General features: G+C 38.3%; 1 protein-coding gene across 2 annotated transcripts in view; it reads right to left on the bottom strand.

Moving 5' to 3' along the window:
- LDAH (lipid droplet associated hydrolase) overlaps nt 1-26,751 on the bottom strand; it is a 105,475-nt gene that overhangs the window by 65,474 nt on the left and 13,250 nt on the right. For both annotated transcript variants that reach the window (XM_059078786.2, XM_067008046.1), the window contains exons 3-4: nt 18,473-18,616; nt 6,576-6,745 (exon numbers count right to left, since the gene is read on the bottom strand). In XM_059078786.2, coding sequence (XP_058934769.1) covers nt 6,576-6,745; nt 18,473-18,616 — 314 coding nt within the window. The remainder of the gene's footprint in view (nt 1-6,575; nt 6,746-18,472; nt 18,617-26,751) is intronic.

The raw sequence follows: 26,751 nt of genomic DNA, 5'->3' as shown, positions 1-26,751 counted from the left end.
CTGTTTTCTCTATCTGCAGCAAATTAGTAGCGACAAAGTGTACGTAGGGAAGAGAAATGGCACCTAACACTAGGAGAGGAGATGGAAAAACTATAAAATAAACAGACATGAGAATTCTTTTTTGTGTGTGTGGTACGCGGGCCTCTCACTGTTGTGGCCTCTCCCGTTGCGGAACACAGGCTCCGGACGCACAGGCTCAGCGGCCATGGCTCACGGGTGCAGCCGCTCCGCGGCACGTGGGATCTTCCCGGACCGGGGCACGAACCCGCGTCCCCTGCATCGGCAGGCGGACTCTCAACCACTGCGCCACCAGGGAAGCCCAAGAATTCTTTTTTAATGAAGCACTATCACCTAAGAAATTTCAGGACATAGGCAAAATCCCTTTAATTGTATTTTACCGTAGTATAGTAATGGTATTAAAATGATGGCCTTGAATCATTAGGGAAAAATTCTTCCATAATCAACCTACATTGTTGAAGAAGGCAGATAAGTAAAAAATATATTTTAGACAAATTTTTACCCAACTGGATAAAATAGTCTGGGGCTTAAAGGAGTCAGTTTAAGTAATCTGGAAATTTCATTTAGGGAGAAGATATTTTTGCCAACCAGACAGACAAAGGAAGGTCTATGTTATTGTGCATCTTCCTGAAGGAAGGCCAAATAACATAAAAAAATAAGTTTTGAAGGATCTGATACCCCTGGAAGGGGAGGAAGTATTATCATTAAATGCCATATAAATTCTTAGAGGAAAATAATAGTTAAGTTACTTGAATTTCACTTCATGACTTAGTGCAGTGCCCAGTTAGGAACCGAGGGCTTTCACAACTACTGAAGCCCATGCTCCGCAATTGAAGAAGCCACCACGGTGAGAAGCCCGTGCACCGCAATGAAGAGTGGTCCCCACTCGCCACAACTAGAGACAGCCTGCGCACAGCAACGAAGACTCAACGCAGCCTAAAGTAAATAAATTTATTAAAAAAAAAAAAAAAAAAAGAATTGAGGGCTTTCAACTCCCAACTTTGAACTTTATGCAATTTATCGGCAAAATCAGATGGCACATTTTAAACATACAGAAGATTGATGTTGAAGGAAAGAAGATTCTAGATAGTGGGGGAAGATGATTACTTTTTTATTCCCATGTCACCCCATCTGCCCCCAATTGCTAGAACAGTATTCACGGGGTCTCCTACTCCTTGAGCTGCAACGTAATGAGTCACGTGGAGCTAGCTGTGAACACTCCAGGAACACGCCATACTATCTGGCGTCTCTGCCACATCCAAAGGTTGAGAGAACCATCAGATATCTTCGTAGACTGTCTTTATATCCACAGCTAACATAACCATACCCCACCCCTAGATTAAGACAGAGCCTTGGCTGGATCCTGGCAAGGCACTTTTCTCTCAGCTTCTACCTATAAAATTAAAGATGGGACTAGACTGTCTCTAAAACTCCTATGAAGCTGAAATTGTGTTTATTATTTTAAGTCGTGACTACTATTTAACAATCTTCCAATTATCTGTTTTCTTAAGTTTCTTTTTTAAGTTCTTTATTCTGGACATCACTGTCAAAATATATGAAGACTTTCTATAATTCTAAGTACCAAATTTGCGTAAAGAAACAATTTTTTTTTTTTTTTTTTTTTTTGCAGTACGTGGGCCTCTCACTGTTCTGGCCTCTCCCGTCGCAGAGCACAGGCTCTGGACACGCAGGCTCAGCGGCCATGGCTCACGGGTCCAGCCGCTCCGCGGCATGTGGGATCCTCCTGGACCGGGGCATGAAGCCATGTCCCCCGCATCGGCAGGCAGACTCTCAACCACTGCGCCACCAGGGAAGCCCCAAACAAAAATTTTAATATCAGATTTTTAAGAGTCAATTATTTTCTTTAGAATATGAAAAAATAGGTCAGACATTATGTCTAAAATATGCAGTAAGTCTCTTAAAATAATTTTAAGACCAAAGTTTCCTATAATTAGTTACAAAAATAATATAAAGAATTAAACCAAAATAAAACCAAATAACCCAGCTACTAAACTACACATATGTCCTTAAAATCTTATAGGAGTCAAATATTTCAGTAAAAATAACAGAGAGATGGAAACACAAGTTTCTTATTATCACACTTCATATGCTGTAAAACATAATAGCTAACTTATTTTTGGCAAAATGATTAGGGATTGCAACACTCTGGCTAATACACACTTATTTGATTGTCAAATGCATCTTAAATGGAGTGTGTCATGCTAACCTCAGGCATGCAGGCACCGTGCCATCTTAGAGTAGCCCAGAGACACTGAAATCTCAACACTTCAGCAGGGGTCACACCACCAATATTAACTGGGCCAGGTGTTTAAGAGGGGCGGGTGGGGGGGTGGACTTCAATAATGTAGTTAACTGAAACCAGATAAAGCTTTTGAATAATAAAAAAATCATACAGATGTTTGCCCTCCTCCCTGGCCTTTGTGGACAATTTATTGTATGTGTTATTTTCTCGAGTACACCCTTTTTAAGAAAACACACTTTCTCATGTCTCTCTGAAAACTCTATAATCACAGTATGACTTACGTCTTCACAATTAGACTAGGTTAAGCTCATGTTTCATCTGCCTTTTTCCTTTTCACCACTATTCCTGCAAGGGTAAGAACACCTGAAAGCAGAGCCTTAATTAGCTCTTAATTATAGAGCTGAGGCAGCTATAAGAAGCTACATTAACCTTAAGATGCATTGTACTTCTTTCCCAACAGACACTGAACGCAAGCTAAAAAAGAGAGATGGGTTCAAAACAAATGTGCTGAACAACTGTTTTCAAATGTGCATAAGAGAAATTATACATTACATGCAGAATGGATGTGGAGCAAACAAACAAAAAACCAAAAGGAAAGATCTCTGATTAAGTTAAACTGAAGGACTCAGAAATGGTTACTGTCTTCCCTATGTTTAGAGTAGTGTATTTGTCAGGGTTCTCAAGAGAAACTGACTATATATATGGATATAGATAAAAGAACATTTACTATAGTAATTGGCTCACACAATTATAGAGGCCAAGAAGTCCCACACAACATGCCATCTGCAAGATGGGAACCAGGAAAGCCAGTTGTATAATTCAGTCCGAGTTCGAAGACCTGAGAATCAGGGGAATAGATGATGCCGAAGGCTTGAGAACCTGGAACTCCACTGTCAGAGGGCATGAAAAGATGGCTGACGCAGCTCAAGAAGAGAGAAAGAATTTGCCCTTCCTGGGAGCTGTTGTTTTTGTTTTTTTGCGGTACGCGGGCCTCTCACTGTTGTGGCCTCTCCCGTTGCAGAGCGCAGGCTCCGGACGCGCAGGCTCAGCGGCCATGGCTCACGGGCCCAGCCGCTCCGCGGCATGTGGGATCTTCCCGGACCGGGGCACGAACCCGTGTCCCCTGCATCGGCAGGCGGACTCTCAACCACTGCGCCACCAGGGAAGCCTTCCTGGGAGTTTTTGTTCTATTTGGGCCGTCAACAGATTGGATGATGCCCGCCCACAATGGTGAGGGCAGATCTTTTTTACTCGTTCAATTCAAATGCTAATTTCCTCCAGAACAGTCCTCACAGACACACTCAGAAATGTTTTACCAGCTATCTGAGTATCCCTTAGCCCAATCAACTTGACATGTAAAATTAACCATCACAAATAATAATGTTATTATTATTTCAAACATGCAAGTACTCTTTTTAAAACACCTGGAACAACTAATAGCCAAAAATTATATGTCATATCAGTTTGCAACATTTTATTTGACAGGACCAAGTTACTTCCTACACCAGGAAATAAATTCGGTATTTTAATTTATATCTTGATATATACCTATATATCTACATGCTTGATGGTACATCACACAAGTGAAATCCTAACTGTAGTAGTGGTGGGGTAGGCAGCCTCTGGCATGGCCCCCGGTGATCCTCACCTTCTAATATTCATGCTCAAGTGTAATCCCCTCCCCTTTAGTTTGGGCTGGACCTAGTGATTTGTTTCAAACAAAGAGAATACTGTAAAAGTAATGAGTTATCATTTCTGTAATTGCGTTACAGTCTGTGACTTCCATCTTGCCAGCAGATTCTTTCTCTGGCTCTTCTCCCAGACTTGCTCTCATGGGGTGAGTTAGAAAGGCCCACAATCTAAGGAACTGAGGGTGGCCTCCACCCAACTGCTAGTGATGAACCAAGGCCCTCCGTCCAACAACCCTTGAGCGAGTGAACTGAGGCAGATCCTCCTCAATTCAGATCTTCACATGAGACCACAGCCCCGAAAGACACTTTGATTACGGTCTTGTGAGAGACCCTGAGCCACAGAACCTAGCTAAGCTGTGACCAGTCCCAGGTCCACAGAAACTGTGAGAGAATAAATGTGTATTGTTTTATGCTGTTAAGTTTTGAGGTAACTTGTTACACAGCTGTAGATTACTAACACAGTAGTTAACCTAATTACTGAGCCAGTGCTTCCAGTCATTTCCATTATAATAATAATAGCTAATACTTATACGGAACTTTTACGTTCTAGGCACCATTCTTAACTCTTTATATAATTCCTCACAAAAATCCTTTGAAGAACATATTACTGTCCCCTTTTTACAGATGAGGAAACAAAGGTACAGAGACTCAATAACTTGCCCAAGGTCACCAAGACAAAACGTGACAGCAAGTATCTGAACGTAGGTGTCTTGTTTCTAGAGTGAGGACTTGTGGCAACTGTGCAAAGAGAACCGCTAAGGGCTAAGACTGGACACTATGAAAACAGTAACCTCATAACATGGTACCAGAGGAGCTTTAGAGGCACAACAGAGATTAGAAGCCATGCAAAATGCTAAAAACAAAAGGAAAGTCCATTTTCTGATTAAGATGCCTTGTCTTGGGGGAAAAAAATAAACAGAGTAGAAGCAATAATATAGTGAATGGAATGCAATCTAGGATTTATTGAATTCACACTTAGAAATGAAAAATATACTTTCTGATACCCAATGTAAGAAATTAACAGCCTCCATTTGGTATTAAAAACCACACCCAAGGAGGCTACAGTTGTACTTTTCCCAAAGGCAATTAATTATAAGTAAGAAGTAAGTGTGTCAAGCTGGCGGGGAAAGAAGCAAATTCCTAGTGAGCTCCAAGACTCCACTGAAGATATTTTACCACACGGAGTGAGAAAAGTCAATATCCTAGGATAGGGAGATTCCAGGAAGGAATCACTTCCTATCTTGTATTCAGATTACCAGGTTAAATAGCACTCCTTCATGATCTCACACACTCTCTATTTACATAAGAAGTAGGTATCACACCTATGGGTTAGTCTGCGTCCTCCCTTAGACTTCAGGCTCTCTTACCTCAAAGGCTATTTTATTCACTGGGATGTCTTCAAAACACAGCACAAGGCCTGATACACGGCAAGTGCTTAATATAAGTTTGTTGAATGAAGAAATAATTTATGTTGTGAATCACATTCATTTAATGGGCCACTTCAATGTTATATGTCAGTGAAAGTATGAGGTTTTGTTTTGTTTTGAAGTGTTGTATAGTTCACTAGCTTTCCTGGCACTTTACATAGGTCTTTATATCTCCAGTGTCTCACTTAATATCTGGCACATAGTGGCATCCAGCAAGTATTTGTGAATGAATGAGTGAATGAGTGTCTCAGAAAGGCTGCCAAGCTATAGAACAGATACAGATTCAGACTTATGACTAAATAAAGATTTAATGTTCCTTAAGAATAACTGTTTGCCTATCAACAATGGTGATAATAATAATTTTTCTTCCTTTTGAGGAGAGGCATGAATATTTGCATAATACTCTCCCTAGACAAAGATTATTGCCTCAGCCCTAGCTGGTGACTGCTTTTAAATATTCCTTTACAGGGACTTCCCCGCTGGCCCAGTGGTTGAGAATCCATCTTGCAATGCACGGGATGCTGGTTTGATCCCTAATCAGGGAGCTAAGAGTCCACATGCTGCAGAGCAACTAAGCCCACGTGCCACAACTAGAGAGAAGGCCGCGCACCGCAACGAAGAGCCTGCATGCTGCAACTAACACCCAATACAGCCAAAAAATAAATAAATAAATATTAAAAAAAGAAAAATTCCTTTACCAAAGACAGCAAGTTGTATGTAACTTAAGAACTCTAGATAACCCTAGATTATAAAGCATTTGTTCAAATAAAATACTGTAAATTAACTATACTTCAATTTAAAAAGAAGAGGCATTTATTCAGAAAATTCCTACTTCCTTCAGCGTTATTTTTTGAAACATTATGGGAAATGTATGAACATATGCTCACACAGCCCCACAGTAATATAGAGATAAGGATAAAGGCAGCTACCAAGTATCCCTCTCTGTGTTTTTTTTTTTTTTCCGCTCCGGGGCATGTGGGATCTTCCCGGACCGGGGCGCGAACCCGCGTCCCCTGCATCGACAGGCAGGCTCTCAACCACTGCGCCACCAGGGAAGCCCCCGTCTCTGTGTTTTATTTATCAATTCAATACGAGACAAAAAAGCAAAGGAAATCGGAGAGGGTTTGTGCAAGGGCACAATGAAGCACCGACAGTCACCTCCTGAGGCATACTTACTGGGAGCTCAGGCGCATGCTTCAGAACCTGAAGGGAGAAATAGCAGCCTATGGAATGGCCAATGACCACAAGTTTCATTTCCTTTGGCACATGAGTTCTCAGGAAAGCTAGTTTGTGTTCTACTTGACCACGGAGTCCATAGATGTCCTTAATTTCTTGAGCATTTGGATCTAAAGAAAAAATGTAATTTATGTTTTTATTCAGTAAGTGAGTGAAAGCAATCACTTCATTGGGGAAAATATCTAAAAAAAAAAAAAAAAAAACCCAGCAACAACAGCAGTAGTTATCATTTATTGAAAGCCTACCATGTGCAAGCCACAGTGTTGGCACTTTATTTAAATTATATCTTCACAACAACCCTGGAAAGGAAGTATTCCTATCTTCATTTTATAGATGAAAATCCCAAAGCTCACGGACGTTAGGTGATAGATTGGCAGTTACATACCTGTTAAGAGGGACAGGTGAGATTCAAACCCAGGTGTCTGTCCTCAAAGCCCATGAACTCTCAACTATTCCATGAACTACTACAGTTTAGGCCACTGGTTCTCAAACTTGAGTATGCATCAGAATTCTCTGTAAGGCCTGTTAAAACACTCATTGCTAGGCCTCACCATCAGAGTCTCTGATCCAGTGGGTCTGGGCTGGAGCCCGAAAATTTGCATTTCTAAGTTTCCAGAAGATGCTGATATTGCTGGTCCCAGGACCACACACTGAGAACCACTGGTTAGGCTAAGTTACATGATTAATATATAACCAAGAAAATCCATGACACTGCTTCATTATTTTAGATAATCTTTGTTTAAAGAAGTCAAGACTGAAAGGCATAAGTAGAAATGTTTTAAACTGTTCCTTTTAACCAGCACAGTCCTGACCTGAAATATCCCTTCTTCCTTTCACAAATGAACGTCTTTAAGATTCTTCAAGATCTACTCAAAACTTTACCTAGCTAATCTTCAAGAAAAATGAATGAGCCTTCCTTTGTGTTTAACTAGTATTCACTTCTTATTATAGCACTTTATCACACTTGTATAACTGTCTGTTTCCTCCCTTAGACTGTGCGCTCCTTGAAGGCAAGGTCCATCTTTCATTTTTGTGTCCTCTGTGACTAGCACCCAGTAAATATTATTATTGAATGAAAATATGAAATGACTAGACAATCTGAGGATGCTGTCAGCTCTAATATTCTATGAGCAGAGAAAACTTCAATAAGCTTTCCCTATGAACATATATACAACCCCAATGACAGGGTGTAATATTTCAAGATATTACAAGGTAGTCAATTGCCTTCAAGGTACTTCAAGGTACTGATGCAAACTATAATAAAGGTACCCAAAACTCATTAGGAAGAACTGCTCTTCAGTTTTATCTGCACACGCTGGGTTTTCTTCCTTCAGTGCTCAGCTCCCCCTTGTTAATCTGGCTAACTCCTCTTTATCCTTCAAACTCTCAACAAGTGTTACCTCCTCTGAGAAGTCTTTTTATGACTCAGTAGATGAGGAGTAAAGTTGCCTTCCTTTCAGTTTCCACCACATCCCATGTTTGTCTCACCACACTACTCCTAGTTTACTTCTGTACTTCCTGTCTTGTTTATCTCTTTCTCCAATGCCTGGCATACAGTTACTGAAGTGCTTTTTATTGAATTAATGAGGCTTAGTTCCCCATTTCAGTGGTACTACTGAAATAGGAGATTTCCCAGGTGAGACATGTTCTGCTTTAACCCTTCTTCCCAGGTCAGCCTAGAATTCATTCTCTATTTAGCAAGGAAGTTCCCCATAAAACAGAATTGGGAAGAGACAGAATCTGGAAATTTGATTTTCGTAGGGCCTCTGATGGCTCCAAATCCAAGTTTTTATTTAATTAATATTCTATTTAAGTTAGAGTTGTTTATATTCCACTACTCTCATATATCTTCTCTGATCACTCTACCCAGGAGTGATCGTATTGTTCTGATACCCCAAAACAATTACCTATAATATTTGCAACCCAAGTTCTTTATTTTTCAAAATATACAGCTTTTGAAAATGTTGAAGTCTTCCTTTCACTGGGACAGTATGGTGTAGTACAAAGATCAAGGGCGTTGGAGACAAGATAAATCTGGTTCTAACTCCCAGCTAAGCACCTTACTATGTGACTCCGTGCAAATACTTTAACCTCTGGCTTCAGTCTCCTCATATATAAAACAGAGATAGTAATTCTAGCCTCCGAGGAATGCTGCTTGCATAACACTTTAAAGCACATAGGAAGTGTCTGGCATAAACTATTTGAGAAATGAAACTTATGATTGCTATCATTTCAATTCCTGTCATTTAAGTCCTCCCTCAAATACACATTTATATGGTTAGAGCAAAGAGAAAGAAAATGAGCTAAATACAATAAACATTTTAAAACTTCATTGATTCTAGAAATAAGGCCCTAAAACATACTTCAGATGAACTTTAATGACCATTATAATTCAAATCATTATCGAAGTGAATATTTCAGAGATAAGTCTGGCTTTACCTCTGGGAATTTTTCAGTAGATTTCCAAGATAAACACACTACTTAGTGTCTTCTGAAGTAATGAGATTAATGGGGAAAGTACTTTCTATAAATAAATAATCGATAGAAAATTTCAATGTGCTCTCTGGATATTATTTTACTAGCAAAAACTAAAAGCTAAAAGAATATCTATATACTGGACTGTATACTCTATACTTTCTCTATTATGATTTTAATATACTCTGAAAAAATTCTAGGAATCATTTACTTACTCTCCATAAAAATATTGTAAAAAAGTCACATTCAATTGTATCAAAATCAGAATGATAATATGGAAATGAGTTATACCGTTCTTTTTATAGGGAAAATGTACTCCAAGTTACGATCAACTAAGTATATTTGGAAAGTAAACTGTTTCTAAACTGAAAACTGCCTGAATTGACAGATGGCAATCCAATTCACCAATTCTTTATCAATATATGGTCCTGAATATAGTACTGACAATTGCCTTTTAGAACCCGAGCCTGTTTCTTAGACCCATCTCAATGGAATTCACTTCATAGATCATTTACTAATTCTGGAGTTTATTTCAAAACGTATGTATAATCTGTTCCTAAGTAGTTCTTTGGGGAATTAAGTAATATCAGTACTTCACATTTACTTTTCATCTAGTTGTTCAAACTGATTGATCCAGTTATTAAAATTCTGTCAATTCTGGATCAAAATATCATGCATCCCTTATAGCTTCAGGACACAGGTAAATCCGATAACTATTATTTTCTTCCATCTCTCATGAACTAAATTGACTACTCTGACAGAAAACAGTGATTGGCCCAAGATAATATTGAAAACACAAATATAAATACAATATACTCCCTTGTCTTCAAGGAGCTCACAGTCTAATAAGAGGAAACAGAAGTAGATAAAAACATTATTACAAAACGCTGAAGTAAGTATAGCTCAAGCATTTCCTTGAGAAAGTAAGAGGGTTTTATTGGATCAAAATAGAAAGGTAATGCCCCTTTGAATTCATAAAAAGTACTATGCCTTTCTCCAAATAAACCAAGAGAGATACCTGGAAAATACTATTTACCACATGCACATTACTATAACTGTGTAATTTTAACATACTATCACAATGGTCTAAATTTAACAACACATTTTAACAACACATCCACATATATGTTTATCTAGATACACATTGAATATAAATGCATAAGTTTTACCATATATTGTCACACAAACAGTATTTACAAGTCACCAATGACCACAGAGCTAACAACACCAAAGATTAGTGCTACATGAGCCTTCTGCTAGGACTGAGTCTGCAGACAGAAACTCTCTAAATCTTACACCAGAATTTTCTCAACTAGTGAAGTCTTCCATCCTGCTCCCATCATTACTCCAAAGCTATACCTTAATAATAACTTTAATTAAACAACTTACACGTGGAGATTAAAAGGCTAAAAATAGCACTTCATATTTTAAAGAATGCTTTGAGCAAGATGAATGAGTAGGTTTTTAAACCTACTCTTTAGGTCAAGCTTTAAAAAACACACAAAACAATATCATGTATTGTTTAGCATTACATATACATAACTAAAAAAGAGAAATGAAATTTACTCTAAATTCATGATACTAGAACATAAAGGCATAAAAGTGTGAGGTGTAATTTTGGACACTGCAATGAGTACTGTGCCTGTTCGTGGTCAAAAGAGAGATGGAACAAAGAAGGTTAGAAAGGAAGGTTGAGACTAGATCAAGGAGGACCCTGAACATCACTAAGGAGTCTGGACTCCACTGTGTGAGCAGTGAGAAGATGCCCAAGGATCTCAAAGGGAGGGACAACGGTCCGGTCTGTGTTACAGGACATTAGCTGCAATGCTTTTCTCCCTCCTCTTGTCTGCTTCTTACTTCTGTCTTCCCTGAGAATCTAACAGTTTGCTCGATTCTTAACTCTTCTTCTTGCTCTACCCTTTGGTTTTCTGCTTCTTCCCACCTACTGAGAGACTTACTTGTTTATTTCCAGTGACCGAGAGCCCTGAGACCTGACTGGCTATCCCTCAGCCTCGGGAGAATCTAGTCATTCCCTGTAGCCTCCATGTTCTTCTGCCAATCAGAGTCCTGGCAAGAGAAAGCCCTACTGGTTGTTCCTCTTTCTTTCAGTTTTGGGTAATAGAGTGGGAGTGGTTTAATGATTCTCAGGATAAACATGACGCAAATCCATCATTAGTTGAAAGACTATGTAACTTTTTTAGGTAATGTTTTACCAGTTGAAACTAAACCACTGTGATTTCTAGCTTTTCTGTTACACGTTTGGAACAAATGACAAAATAGTTGATAATGAATCTGCCATCAAGTAAGCTGACTCCATAGTAAATCAAAGCCAGAAAGAGTTTATACTTCTAATTCCTCAAATTTTCTTTTCACACTTTTTTTTTCCTGAGTCACCTCCTTCTGACACTGGTGAACATCTGTTCTCCCAATTATACCCAATTTATGATTGTGATAATGTGGTGCAACTAGAATATTATTTCCAACTGTTCATAATTTTAACATGTGCTAATATGAAGCAAAACATACTTTCAACATTTGATGTGTGGTTATAGCTTATGTCTTTTCTCTCAATGATTACATATTTTTCACACCATATTTTGCATGTCAGAAAACCTGTACTTTAGAACAATAATCTTGGATGATGAATAATATATCTGTCCTGCCTATCCATTTCAGTCTACTGTAGCATGCATTTATAAACATAACCTTCAATTTGTAAAACAGATGAAGGCAGAACTGTTCTGGTTGAATGGGGGGGACTAGTGAAGCTCAGAGCCCCATGTGCCCTTTAAAGAACTTTTGGGCTACTCACAACACAGATGGAAAGTCACTAAAAGGCAGCGTTTTCACTTCTTTGTATACCTCTGTAGCACCACACATAATAATCTAGTAGGTTGTCGATAAATCCTTGATGATGGATGAGTTGCCCTTTCACCCCCCTCTAGAAACCACAGCTTCCTTTGGCCCTGTGGTGGCCCTTTGGGCTAATGCCTCTAGATGGCACTGTTCTCATTAGTAGCAAAGGACCCAGGCTCTAATGACTAAGTCAATAACTCAACAGCACACAAGCAGCCTAAGCAATAAGCATACTCAAAATAAAGTTATAAATAATATGTCAATTTAAAACAAGCATTAAAGACATTTCTCAGAAATTCAGACACAATATATACTTTCTTCTGGCTTTCCCCACCAGTGTTTACTGGTGAAGACCTAAGGCAGGGCTTCTGAAAATGTGGTACCAGGACGAGCAGCATCAATATTACTTAGGAACTTGTTAGAAATGCAAATTCTCAGGTCCTACCCCACTTGTAGTGAATCAACAACTCAGGAGGTAGCATCCAGTAATTTGTGTTTCAATAAACCCTCCAGGTGATTCTGATGCCGGCCAGAGTTTGAGAACCCCTGATGTAGGGTTACTCTTGGAGTCTATTTTCAACTTTCAGAGTTGCCACTCATGTTCTGCTCAACATTTGTTTTGTCTTCAAGTATGACTTAAGGGCTTACTGTGATAACTGAGTTGGATGTTGCTTTCATTAGGTAATTCAATATATAGCTTCTGTTATGATGACCCTTCTCACTGATGTTAAGAATACAGGAATAAGACATGTTAGCTAATCATCACTAAGTTTGAACACCATGAAAGAAGAGGTATTACCCTTCATGAGTACCATGAGGTATTTCCACTACTTCCCAGCTCCTGCTGTCCTTGGTTATCTCTTCTCTTGCCAGAGTTAAGATAACAGGCCAGCAAAACTGGTAGCTTTTCGAGATTTAGCATGTTAAACAAGCCTGTTTTCTAAGAATTCTTTTAACACCTCTGTTTTCCAATACCACATAAGATAGCCAAAGCACATTCTAAGCAGACGTACAAATTTCCTGACAGAGGAAAAACTGTGGTATTAAAACCCCCCAATTTCTTTGGGTATATATGAAGAAATAACTCAATAAATATGTATCTTTTAAACTATTTCAAGGTAAAGCAAGTATATACTATACATTTGATTCACATTCAGCCACATTTCTGTGATAGCTGTTGAAATAGATGTTTTTAATCAAGGCAATAAAATCTGTATATTCGGTTTCACTTCACAAAATCTCTCACTGCTAGGTAATCAATAGTTGCTTGCCTTTCAAAGCATACCCTAGTCTTTAAGAGAAGTGTAAAAGGCTCGAAAGTAAATTGCATTCACAGAGCAACACACACACACATACAAGTAAACAGATAGAAAAAGACACTATGAAAAGAGGCACTTTGAGGTATTTAGGCAAGATTTTGCCATGAGTTGCATAGTTTAATCTATACTCCATTTATCCTGTCCCCCTTACAAATCATAGCAGGAAAAGGGTGACAGACCAGGGTACAATCTGTGACCGTGGAAGGGCTAATCACTAGCACTTTGCACCAGCTACCTGAGGTGACCTACCGCAGGACTAGAGCACTGACCTCAGGATCAGAAGTGCTGGCTTCCTGTCCGCGTTCTACCACTCACCAGCACAAGGTCATTTAGCCCTGTTGGGCCTTACTTTCCTTCCTTGAAAAATAAGGGTTCAAGATGGGATTTAATGTAAATACTTTTTTTAGGTTGATTTTTTTAAATTAAAATATAGTTGATTTACAAAATTATATTAGTTTCAGGTGTACAACATAGTGATTCAACATTTATATAGATTATAGTCCATTTAAAAGTATTATAAAATATTGGCTACATTCCTCATGCTGTACAGTATATTCCTGTATCTTATTTATTTTATATACAGTGGTTTGTACCTCTTAATCCCCTGCCTCTGTGTTGCCCCTCCCCCATTCCTCTTCCCACTGGTAAGCACTAGTTTGTTCTCTATGAGTCTGTTTCTGTTTTGTTATATTCATTCATTTTACTTTCTGGATTCCAAATGTAAGTGATAACATACAGTACTTGTCTTTCTCTGTTTTGTTACATTCATTCATTTTACTTTCTGGATTCCACATATAAGTGATAACATACAGTACTTGTCTTTCTCTGTCTGACTTATTTCACTAAGCATAATACACTCCAGGTCCATTCATGTTGCTGCAAATGGCAACATTTCATTCTTTTTATGGACGAGTAAAATACTGTGTGTGTGTGTGTGTATACACACACACATCACATCTTCTTTATCAATTCATCTGCTGAAGGACACTTAGGTTGCTTCCATTATCTTGGCTATTGTAAATAGAGCTGCTATGAACATCGGGATGCATATCTCTTTTCTAATTAGTGTTTTCACTTTCTTTGGTTATATACCCAGGTGTGTAATTGCTGGATCATATGGTAGATACTTTTAGCTCTAAGACCCTATAATTCTTTTTCTTTCTTTAAAACCTTTTTTTAATAGTGAAAATTTTGAAACATACACAAAAGTCCAGAGAATAGTATAAGAGACCCCCATGTACCCATGGTCCAGCTTCAAAAATTATTTTCCTTTTTCTTTCCAGCTTTACTGAAGTAGGACTGCCAAATAAAATCTGTATATATTTAGGTTGCACAACATGATTGTTTTTAAAGGTGTACAAGCTGATGACTTAATACACACATACACCGTGAAATGACTACCACAGTCAGGTTGAGTAACACATCCATCACCTCACACACTGAGTGTAAGTGCCTGACATTAAGCTTTTGACTGATGACACATCCGCTTTGAATCAACATATTGCCAGCTGTAATGACCCAGCTACTAGCAAAATAACCAGATAAGGAACTAGACCACCCCCACCCATGAAGGCTTTCCCTTTCAGAAAGCTTTGGGTAACCTAGATAACTGCTCAAGTGACCTTTTCTCCAAGACTTGTTAACTTCTGTCTTTTTTGAGAATAGCCATCCTAACAGGTATGAGGTGATAATATCATCGTGGTCTTGATTTGCATTTCCTTGATGACTGATGATGTTGAGCATTTTTCATATACCAGTTGGCTATTTGTATGTCTTCTCTGGAAAAATCTGCCCGTTTAAAAAATCAAGCTATTAAGTGTTTTTGCTATTGAGTTGTATTAGTTCCGTATATATTTTGGAAATTTTCCTTATCAGATATATGGTTTGTAAATATTTTCTCCCATTTAATTGGCTGCCTTTTCATTTGGTTGCCTGTTTCATTTGCTGTAAAGATGCTTTTTAGTTTGATACAGTCCTAACTGTTTATTTTTGCCTTTGTTACTTGTGCTTTTGGTGTCATATCCAAAAAAATCATTGCCAAGACCAATGTCAAGGAGTTTTTCTCCTATGTTTTCTTCTAGGAGTTTAATGGTTTCAGGTCTTAAATTTAAGTATTTAATCCATTTTTAGTTAATTTTTGTGTATGGTGTAAGATAAGGGTTCAATCTCATTCTTTTGCATGTGGATATCCAGTTTTCCCAATACCATTTATTGAAGATACTCTCCTTTCCCCATTGTGTATTCTTGGTGCCCTTGTCAAAGATTAGCTGACCCTATATTTGTGGGTTTATTTCTGGGCTTTCTATTCTGATCCATTGGTCTGTTTTTATGCCACTACCATACAGCTTTGATTACTAGCTTTGTAATATAGTTTGAAATCAGGAAGTGTGATAATGTCACCTTTGAACCTTAACTTCAATCTTCTTCCTCAAGATTATTTTGGCTATTTGATATCTTTTGTGGCTCCATACAAATTTTAGGACTTTTTTTCTATTTCTGTGAAAAAATGCAGCTGTAAGTTTTGTAGGAATTTATATAGGGATTGCACTTAATCTGTAAATTTATAATTCTAAATAGAAGATAATTAGGGAAATAAAAAAGATAAAGTAGGTGAAAATGGTAGTAAAAGAAATCTGAGCTACTAAAGAGCTGAAACAAAGTCTGGATGATCCTGCTTATCAAGGGCCTGATCACTGAGAGTGGAAACTGTTTTAACAGAGAGGAGGAGATTAGCCAAGATAAAGGTAATCTTACATGTGATGCCTTAAAAAGAAAGACACAGGAAGTCTGGGTGGTGAGATAACCTAATAATAAGCAATGTAAGTGCAACAGATTTGCTTTAAGCACAGAGGTATTTTTCCGTAAGTGCCAGCAAAGAGGCAGGTTCACAGCAGGTACTCAAAAAAGATTAAATTGAGTAAATGGAATTAGGAAAAAAGAAAGCTTAAATTCCATTCTCAAGAGTTGGCATCTGATGTTAAAGTCAATCTAAAATTAACACAGGATTCTGGAACCAGAACTAACATTTCAGGAAGCTGATCTATACCACGATATGTGAGAATTAAGAGAAGAGATCAAGAGCCAGGGAGTTGTGATGTTCACAGTGAGATGACACATGAATAGTTTGAGCTATGGCTTCAGGAGGGAAAAGAAAAGAGAACCAAATCCCACGCTAACTACAGAACCAAAGAGTATCTATCTACTCTGTATGCACAGGGTGATTTCGTTTCTTAAATTCTGCAATAATTACATTGTGTCTTGACCATATGTATCAGTTAACAGCCAAAAATAGGACATGGATAAAAATAGGAATCACCTCTTAATTGTCACCCACTTCTTCAAATAAAAAAATTATTATAATTTAGCTTGCCTGCAGATGTTCATGAATGTGGAAAGAGCTGCCACTTAGAACAGAAACTTTTCCTTTGCTACTCAACAGGATCGAGGCTTCAAAGGGCCTGCTTCCAACAGCTGTAAGGTAATACTTCTGAGGATGGACCAAAGGGAAGCTAATAAAACTTGAACAAATATTTAGCAAAAATGTTTTAAGAGATAATTTGTATGTTCTACTATTGCTCAGGTACAATGTCATATGTATATGCTGACCTATACCTGTGATCAGATTTAAAATGTTAACACATAACATTCCCATTCATGATTATATGGACTGAATATCTGTGTCCCCTAAAATTCTTACGTTGAACAACCCCCCTGCCCCCACTGTGATGGTATTTGTAGATGGGGACTTTGGCAAGCAATTAGGGTTAGAGGAGGTCATGAGGGTGGGGCCCTCATGAAGGGATTAGTGCCCTTATAAGAAGAGACACCAGAGAGCTTGCTGGCTTGCACTCCTTCTCACTCTATCATGCTCCCTCCCTCTCCCTCTCTCTCTGCCTCTCTCTCTCTCTCCCTCTGTCATGTGAGGACAAAAAGAGAAGGCAGCCACCTGAAAGCCAGGGAGAGGGCTCTCATCAGAACACAATTATGCTGAGACTCTAATCTTGGACTTATAGTCTGCAGACTATGAGAAAATAAATTCCTGCTATTTAAGTTACCTAGTTTATGGGTTTTGTTATGGGAGTCTGAACTAATACAATGATAAAAAGTATAATGTAAATATTAAAATTATTAAAAACCTCCAGTATTTGTTTTTTTATTAACAGATTTAATTTTTTTAGAATGGTTTTAGAGTTGCAGAAAATTTGAACAGATTAGTCCAGGAAGTTCCCATATCACCTACCTCTTTCTCCCTCCCTACCTACACATGGTTTTCCCTATCATTAGATGCTCAATAAGTACAAGAAGATGCTCATACCATATGAGAGGCATACCAGAACCAGGGGCAAACTAGGCAATGAAGCCATAGCCACCTCTCTCCCACTTCAGATTAACAAAGTGGAACCCTTAGGGAATGCCCACACAGAAATTATGTTTTTCTTTTTTCCTCTCACCTCACTTTTTTTTTTAGAAGAGTGAACACGCTAGAATACTCATGAATTAGAAGCAGGTAATTTGCAACTCTGTGGTACTACTTCCTCCATTTAAAGGCTTCCAGAAATTTACCATGTAAAGTCCTAGTTCTCCCTTCAGCTTTCAAGGTTCTTCCCAATTTGGCCCTGCCTAGAACTCAAGTACCTACTGAATCTCTCTTCCTGCTATGCTAATCCTTCTGCCTATTATACAGAAGGCACCCACCTCCACCCCTCAATTCCAAATTCTACTCAGCTGCTAAAACTCTTTTACTCTCTCCTTTGTTTACTCCTTAAGCATCCACATGATCAGCAGGCCAGAGTTTATCACTTAATCACTCTCTAAACATGAGAATGAGAGCTTCTTTAGAGTAGGAACCATGGCTTAGGACCACGTCCTCTCATACTACTTCACCATTCCTCTTAACACAACCCTGGAACTATAGTATATGATCGATAAACATATAGTTGGTTACTAGTTGGTAAATACAGCTGGCAAATCCTAGACAGACTGTTTGATCTGCCCAAACTTTTAAAGAAAATGACCTGCAGAATGATTAAAATGACCCCCCAAATCCTAAAATTACCAGAATGTGGCATCGTGGGCCCAATGCCACAGTGGAGGTTTCCACTGGTATAACTCTTAACGTTAGCAGGCTTTCTAGAAATATGAACACACACTCACTGTAAAGGAAAGCAGATGTTAACAAACACATACCATCTGAGGTTGTAAGAATCTTCTTATCTTTGGGGGCCAAGGCATGCCCAGCATGACTGATAACCCAAACTGGAAAGCGTCTTTTTGTTGAAGAATACAAAGCCTTTGCAAATGGCACATAAAAGGCAGAAAAACCTGGGTTACCTAAGAAAAGAAACAGACTTTTAGATTAACCAAAGCAATAAACTCACAGAAGACAATGTGCTGAGTGAAAAAGAAAGATCTATTTCTCCTTATACTTCCCTAAATGTTACTATACAGACGTAGTAACATTTACCCATACAACTCAATTTTAATCTCCTTTATACCTTAAGTCTGGGAATTATCATTTAGAAAGTTTCTGCTCCTGCTTTGTTCTCCAACTGCTGCAAATAAATTCTTCCTCCATGTTCCTCATCTTAATAAGTGGAAGCACCAATCATAAATCAAATACTCAAGTCCTAACAGCAGGAGTCATTCTTGGTTCCTTCCTGTTCTTCACATCCAATTCATCAATAAGTCCTGTCAACTCTGCTTCCAAAATACATCTCAACTTTGTCCAGTTCTCTCCATTAGTGTTATCACTTCCCACTGGGTTTCCCACAACAGCCTCCTAACAGGTCTTCTATCTACTCTTGTCCCCTGGGAATCCATTCTTCAGGGTACCCAGAGAGATATCTCTAAACCTCAAATTGAATCACAGCAGTACCCTACTTAAACACCCTCCAGTGGTTTTGCATTGTCTAAAATAATTAATACTGCCTGTCAGCCCCTTCAAGATTTGACTATGATCAGTTCCCAAGCTGCATAAAAACCAATCAGTGTCAGAATCATTCACAAAGAAAACTTTAAGGAGTCTACTAACTGTTTTCTGGTCATTTATCACAAGTACTTATATTGTAGAGATGTATAGTTTGACCTTTGGGGGAAAAGACCACCAACTAATACATGTAGATTTTTCTTGTGTATGTACAGAAGGTATTTTTGAGATGGGTTTGCTATAAAGAGACAGAATGAGTAAATGATCTGTTTTAAAAATAGACAATCTGATACCTCTTTGGGGGAAAAGAGTGAAATGGTGTTTTCACCTTACAATCATCATCTGTATAACACCTTCATAAATACTAGTCCATTTCCATCAATATCTATTTCTTCAATCAATTTATCCATTTCTTCATGCTGCTAGGTTTTCTCCTCTTTGCAATTACATGACAGGGTTTTGCTCTACTGACGTAACCTCTGCCATCCTTGTCAAATTTTACTGATTTCTTCTTTCTTCTTGTCTATATCTTTTAGTTTCCTAGATAAGCAATGTAGCAAAGTGGTTAAGGGCATTGACTCTGGAGCCAGACTGCCTGGGATGGTTTTCTTACTTTGCCACTTACCAACTGTGTGACCTTTGGCAAGTTATTTAACCTCTCAGGCCTTGGTTTCCTTGCCCATAAAATGAGGATAATAATCATACTACCTCATGTGAGAACTAAGTGAACTAATATATGTAAAATACTTAAACACTGCTCAATACACTGCTTGCTGTACACATGTTAGCTATTCAAACTTGTCATCAGTGTCTAGCCATGATGGTAATATATGAAGACTTTATCACCCCTATTGTTACTCTGCTTCTGTTGCATTCTGACCCAGTGACTCAAGTTCCAAATTCCTTTTTGTGATGGTGCTAGTGTCATCTTTGTTAAATAGGTGAAGACACTTCCTCAGATACAGTAATGTGTTCTTTGGTCAGCTGATTGTCTGCTGTGCAGCTAGAGGAGAAAGAAGGGAAGCAGGGTGTGTATCAGCACAGTTACTGTAACATCAATGGTGGATGTGATGACACTGTTTCATGTTTTATATTTAAATCTTCAGTACGGTTGGAATATTCTTGAGTGTAAAGTACAAAGCAGTAATCCAGCTTCTTTTCAAGTGAATAGCCAAGTGTCCCAAGAGCATTTATTATATTACCCATTCTTTCTGCATGGATTTGAAATGTCTTCTGATCCAATACTGAATTCTTACATTTGTTTGCTAATTCTGACTCCAAATAATTCCACTTATTTTTTCCTTTTCTCATCTGCCAGCACCATACTGTCTTGATTACTACATTGTGGTTTTTTGTTTGTTTGTTTTTTAATGTTTCAGTAACTGGTAGGCCCTTAGAATTATTTTCAACAGTTTCAATTTTTAAAAATTTCTTTGGAATTCTGATTGAAATTTTATCTCATTTATACATAAGTTAAGAAATATTTGATATTTTCCACTTTACTGAGTATAACCTTCTAGGAATGTGTCATGTCTCATATTCAAATATTTTATGTCTCTCAGTAAAGTTTTATAGTTTTCTTCACAGGACTAGAAAATAATAACACTTTTAAGTGCTATAACCTATTACATGCCAGGCAGTATTTAAGTGTTTTACATATTTTAACTCATTTAGTCCTCACATGAGGTAGCACTATTATTATTTCCATTTTATGGGTGAGGAAACTAAGATAGAGAGGTTAAATAACTTGCCAAAGGTGTTACCAGTGTTATACAAATGATAAGTGCTTAATAAATATCTGAAGACTGAAAGAACATAAAAAGTAAATAATACTGAAATGTAAAAAGAACATAAAATTACCTAGTCTAGGATCTTCTGCATACCTTGTTTTAGTTAATCTTACAACAGTGCTATAAAGTAGCTGACATTATCACCAAGGATAATGAATGGACAGCCATTATTATTATTACTATTATTACTACTATCATTGCTATTATTACAATTATTATTACATTTTTAATTTTTAATTTTTTAAGTTGAATAGATTTAACATGTAGCATTCTGTAAGTTTAGGATGTAGAGAGTGTTAAACTGGTTTAACTTTAAGGAGAATCCAAAGATAACAACTACATGATTTAGACACAATAGTTGCAATGACAGGATACATAAAACCAGAATGAATGAGTACTAGATAATGGAACTGCTAAAAAACAACTTTTTCTCTCTATCTCCGGGTTTAAGTCTGAATTCTTTCCCTTAATGACTGTAAGACCTTAAGCAAATCCCCTTAAACTTTCTGATTTACTATTTTATCACCATGAAGTAAGCGATAATGCCAACTACTCCATGTCCATTTATTCCATTCAGTACTATAGCTTTTTTTGTATACAGTAAGTCCCCTACCTATGAACCTTCAAGTTGCGAACTTTCAAAGATGCTAACGTGTCCCTGGATGCCAGCTGTTGTACTGTATTACTGTACTTTTCAAGGTACTGTACTGTAAGATTAAAACTGTTTTCTTTTTTGTGTGTTTGTTTTTTATGTATTATTTGTGTGAAAAGTATTATAAACCTATTACAGTATAGTATATATAGCCAATTGTGTTAGGTGGGTACCTAGGCTAACTTTGTTGGACTTAAAAACACATTGGACTTAATGAACGTGCTCTCAGAACGGAACTCGTTCATATGTAGGGGACTTACTGTATTCTTTTAGTTATTTTTTTGTAATTTATATTCTAGTAGGAGAATACATACACATAACTAAGTAGGTAAATAAGATAGTTCAAGAGTGTGATAATTTCTATGAAGGAGATAAACAGGATCATATGATAAAGAAGGGACAAGATAAGGATGGCCTGAGAAATATGTCTGAGGAGGAGGCATTTAGCTGTAACTCAAAAGATGAGAAGAAATCCACCATGTAAAGATTTGAGGGAGAAAAATACTAGGATGGAAGAATAGGTGCAAAGGCCCTCAAGTAATAAAGAGCTTGGCTCTTGAAGAGAGTCCACATTGGCCAGTAACATGGAGATCCAACTTATAACAGAGACAGAGGTAGAAAATATAATGCGAAACATTTAAATGTCATTGCATACTTCACCACTTAAATGTTATGGCTTATGTTACACTTTATGAACCATGAACTAAACTTCCTGGTTAGGAGATCACAGAGAAAATTAAAAGGGTCTTGTTTACACAACTAAAATCAGATATATATGTATGTATATATATCTATCTCCAGGTGTAAAGATGTTCAAAAGCATTCCAATACAGAAATGCAAGTTATACATTTTATCAAAGGATATCAAAAGGTGTTATAAACATATGCTTGAACATACACATAGTGAAATGCCTAAGCAATGTATAACAGAGGCTGTGGTGATCACCTCTAGACCCTGACTGCCAATAAACCCTTAACTACTTAACAATGCAATTGTAGACTTACGCCTTCTAGTTACTCTTGTAGGGGACAAAACTTCCATATATCAAGTTAATGTGGTATGGCATCTAGAGAAGGTTGTCATGTGGACAGAACTTTGGGCTTCTCCATGGAGCCCTGTCTGCTCCATCTCCAATCACTGTACTCCCAACACAAGACGTGCCACATGATTCCATTATCCCCAATGACCACTTGAGAATTATAATGATCCAATATGTTCTACAGTGAGTTCTCATATTGCCTCCCTTCGCTTATTTCACTACTTAAAGGAAGCTCAAGGATGCTATTAGCAGAAATTTTACAACAAAAGTTCATTGGAAAAGATGAAACTAAATTAAAAGCTCCTCAATCTGTGGCTTCCAATAAATAATTCCTCATTATCATTACCAACTTAAAAGTGATGAACTAATTTTGCTATGTGTATAAGCAAAGTGATTTAAAATACTACAAGCAGCTCATGCAGCTCAATATCAAAAAAACAAACAACCCAATCCAAAAATGGGCAGAAGACCTAAACAGACATTTCTCCAAAGAAGATACACAGATTGCCAGCAAACACATGAAAGGATGCTCAACATCACTAATCATTAGAGAAATGCAAATCAAAACTACAGTGAGGAATCATCTCACACCCGTCAGAATGGCCATCATCAAAAAATCTACAAAAAGTAAATGCTGGAGAGGGTGTGGAGAAAAGGGAACCCTCTTGCACTGTTGGTGGGAATGTAAATTGATACAGCCACTATGGAGAACAGCTTGGAGGTTCCTTAGAAATCTAAAAATAGAACTATCATGTGACCCAGCAATCCCACTCCTAGGCATATACACTGAGAAAACCATAATTCAAAAAGAGTCATGTACCACAGTGTTCACTGCAGCTCCATTTACAATAGACAGGACATGGAAGCAACCTAAGCGTCCATCGACAGATGAATGGATAAAGAAGATGTGGCACATATATACAATGGAATTGAGTTATTTGTAGTGAGGTGGATGGACCTAGACTCTGTCATACAGAGTGAAATAAGTCAGAAAGAGAAAAACAAATACCGTATGTTAACATATAAATGGAATCTTAAAAAAAATGGTTCTGAAGAACCTAGGGGCAGGACAGAAATAAAGACGCAGATGTACAGAATGGACTTGAGGACACAGGGAGGGAGAAGGGTAAGCTGGGACGAAGTGAGAGAGCGGCACGGACTTATATATACTACCAAATGTAAAACAGATAGCTAGTTGGAAGAAGGTGCATAACACAGGGAGATCAGCTTGGTGCTTTGTGACCACCTAGAGGGGTGGGAGAGGGGGGGGTGGGAGAGGGAGGGTGGGAGGGAGACAAAAGAGGGAGGAGATATGGGGATTAGCTGATTCACATTGTTATAAAGCAGAAACTAACACATCATTGTAAAGCAATTATACTCCAATAAAGATGTTAAAAAAAGTGATTTAAAATAAAATGTTACGTCAGTCTATCAGAGATGGACTAAACATGAGGTCTATAGTGGCTTAACAATCTTTGAAATACTGTCATCCTAATTTTCCCCACAGTATAAAAGGACTAGCTCCCCAAATAAAATACAATTTTGAATTCCACAAACTAAAGAGCAGCAAGAGCTTACAGCTTGCACAAAGCCCAAGGGCAGCAAGAATAGAAGGGCAAACATAAAAGAACACTAGGAAACAAAATGATCTGAAAATGTCAAAGCCACTATAAAATAATGACACTATTATAAAACAAATGTTTTAAACTTCCCTTTCTCCTCAGTGTCTTCAATGAATGCTCCTTCTATCTCTTCACCATATCTTAGGTCTGGCTCTCCCCTATGATGGACTCTCTTCCTTTCAAGGCCCTGAAGAAGAGACCTCACTATTCTCTAACACTTCATATACCTCAATGAGAGCAAAGGCTTTTGCAACACACCACTCCCAGCATCTATTACCAATGAGTGAGTGAAAACACCTCTGACTGGGGAAGTATAGAGGGGGCTGTTTGCTCCACTTACAGTTCATCCTACTGTAAGAAGCTCTCCTCCTCTAAGATTGAAGCCATCTGCTTCCATCTATCAACTTTCTAGTCATTCTCACACATTCCCTGAAAACCTTGACCCTTAAATGTCAGTTTCACTTGCCATTCCATAAGTTCGGTGATTTCAAAATCTGGGCAGCCTGACTGAGCCAACACCTTTCTCCCATAATTCATTATCTCGATCAAATTCAAAGAACTTCACCTATATCCAATTTAAGCAACTAATTCCAGAAGCCACAGCCTAGATCAGTGGTGTGCATATCAAAATCCACTAGAGGGCTTCTTAAAACCCAGATGCCCCACCCCCAGAGTTTCTGGTTCAGAACATCTAGGATAGGGTCCCAAAACTTGCATTTGTAACAAGTTCTTAGGTGATGCTGCTGATCCTGACAACAACTTTAACAATGACAGGCCTATGTCTTTTCATTCCCCAGAAATGGTTTACATCCAAAGCACCCTACCTCTGATAGCCCTTCTCCAGCTCGATCTTTGACCCTTTTAGACTTCACTCCCAACATACTTGCTATTTGACCACAACCCTGCTCAGAATCTATCTACTTGTTTTCGGTCAATAATTCCTTTCATCCTGCATATCTGCTATTTTCAATGCTGACCAATTTCCTTAAGGCCGCAATCCACCCTCTACCATCCGTATTCTCCACAGATCACCGCAACTCTTAATTAACAGAGAAAACAGAGGTCAGGAGGCAGGAACTACTTTATTTCCTCTGACACACCTTCACACTTCTGCATTTCAGTAACCAACATCACCTCCTTCATTCTAGCCTCAGAAAGATATTCCTTCTCCAGTCCAAGATAATGTTTCTAATTATTTTCTCAATCCCACACGCTACCATTGCCTCCAAATCTCCGCTTCATCTAATAGCACTTGTCATGCCTATAATTTCAAACTCTCCCTCACTATTGGCAAAGCATATGTATTTTTTACTTTTTAAAATAAATTTATGTATTTATTTTTGTCTGCTTTGGGTCTTCGTTGCAGCGTGCAGGCTTTCCCTAGTTGTGGCGAGCGGGGGCTACTCTTCGTTGCAGTGCACCGGCTTCTCATTGTGGTGGCTTCTCTTGTTGCAGAGCACAGGCTCTAGGCATGTGGGCTTCAGTAGTTGTGGCACGCAGGCTCAGTAATTGTGGCTTGTGGGCTCTAGAGCACAGGCTCAGTAGTTGTGGCGCACGGGCTTAGTTGCTCCGCGGCATGTGGGATCTTCCCAGACCAAGGATTGAACCTGTGTCCCCTGCACAGGCAGGTGGATTCTTAACCACTGGTGCCACCAGGGAAGCCCCTGTATTTTTAATTTTAATAGATGCTGACAGACTGCTTTCCAAAAAGACTGTTACATCATGGCAGAACACTGGAAGTTTATTTTCAGAACAGGTTAAACCAAAGAGAGATTCTGGATCAGAAGTCTTAGCCCAGTTGAGAACAAAAGCACTAAACTGAAAAGAAACACTGAAACTCCAACCTCCTCTCCCTTGTTCAGCTCTGAACAGTAGCAGACAGGCTTCCATTCCTCACATAGGATACGTGGAAGATTCCTCCCTGGAAAACTGAACAATCCAAGAAACAGCTACAGATACTGAAAGCTGGAAATCCTCCAATGAAATGCTGGGTCCCTACCCAATCACCTTAAGGTGAGGATTACCTAAGGTAACCAACCACTCCGTTTTGCCCATCCTGTTGTCATGGTTTTAGTACCGAAAGTCATGTGTCCTGGAACACCCCTCAGACAAGGATGGCTGGTCACCCTAGGCATACATGTGGACAAGCCCCACCCCTGAATACAAGCTTCCAATAAATGTCTTACATCTTCCTCTTAAAAATGAAAGGGTAGTCAAGGATTATCAAACATTTGAGGAAAAACAAACACTACCAGAAACAGAAAAAGGAATGCAGCAAAAACTCTAACAATGCAGGAAGCCAAAAAAAAAGATAATGCACCCACAAAACACATGAAACAGAAGAGTATAAAAAAGAAAGAACACAGAGCTCTGAGAATTGAAGTTAAGCTTCTGGCTTAAAAGGGTCCACTGAAATCCAATATATGAAAAACAGCC

Source organism: Kogia breviceps, chromosome 11 (genome assembly GCF_026419965.1).
Source record: "Kogia breviceps isolate mKogBre1 chromosome 11, mKogBre1 haplotype 1, whole genome shotgun sequence".
Lineage (NCBI taxonomy): Eukaryota > Metazoa > Chordata > Mammalia > Artiodactyla > Physeteridae > Kogia > Kogia breviceps.
Note: the sequence above shows the minus strand (reverse complement) of the source record. Positions and strands in the feature narration are given on the sequence as shown.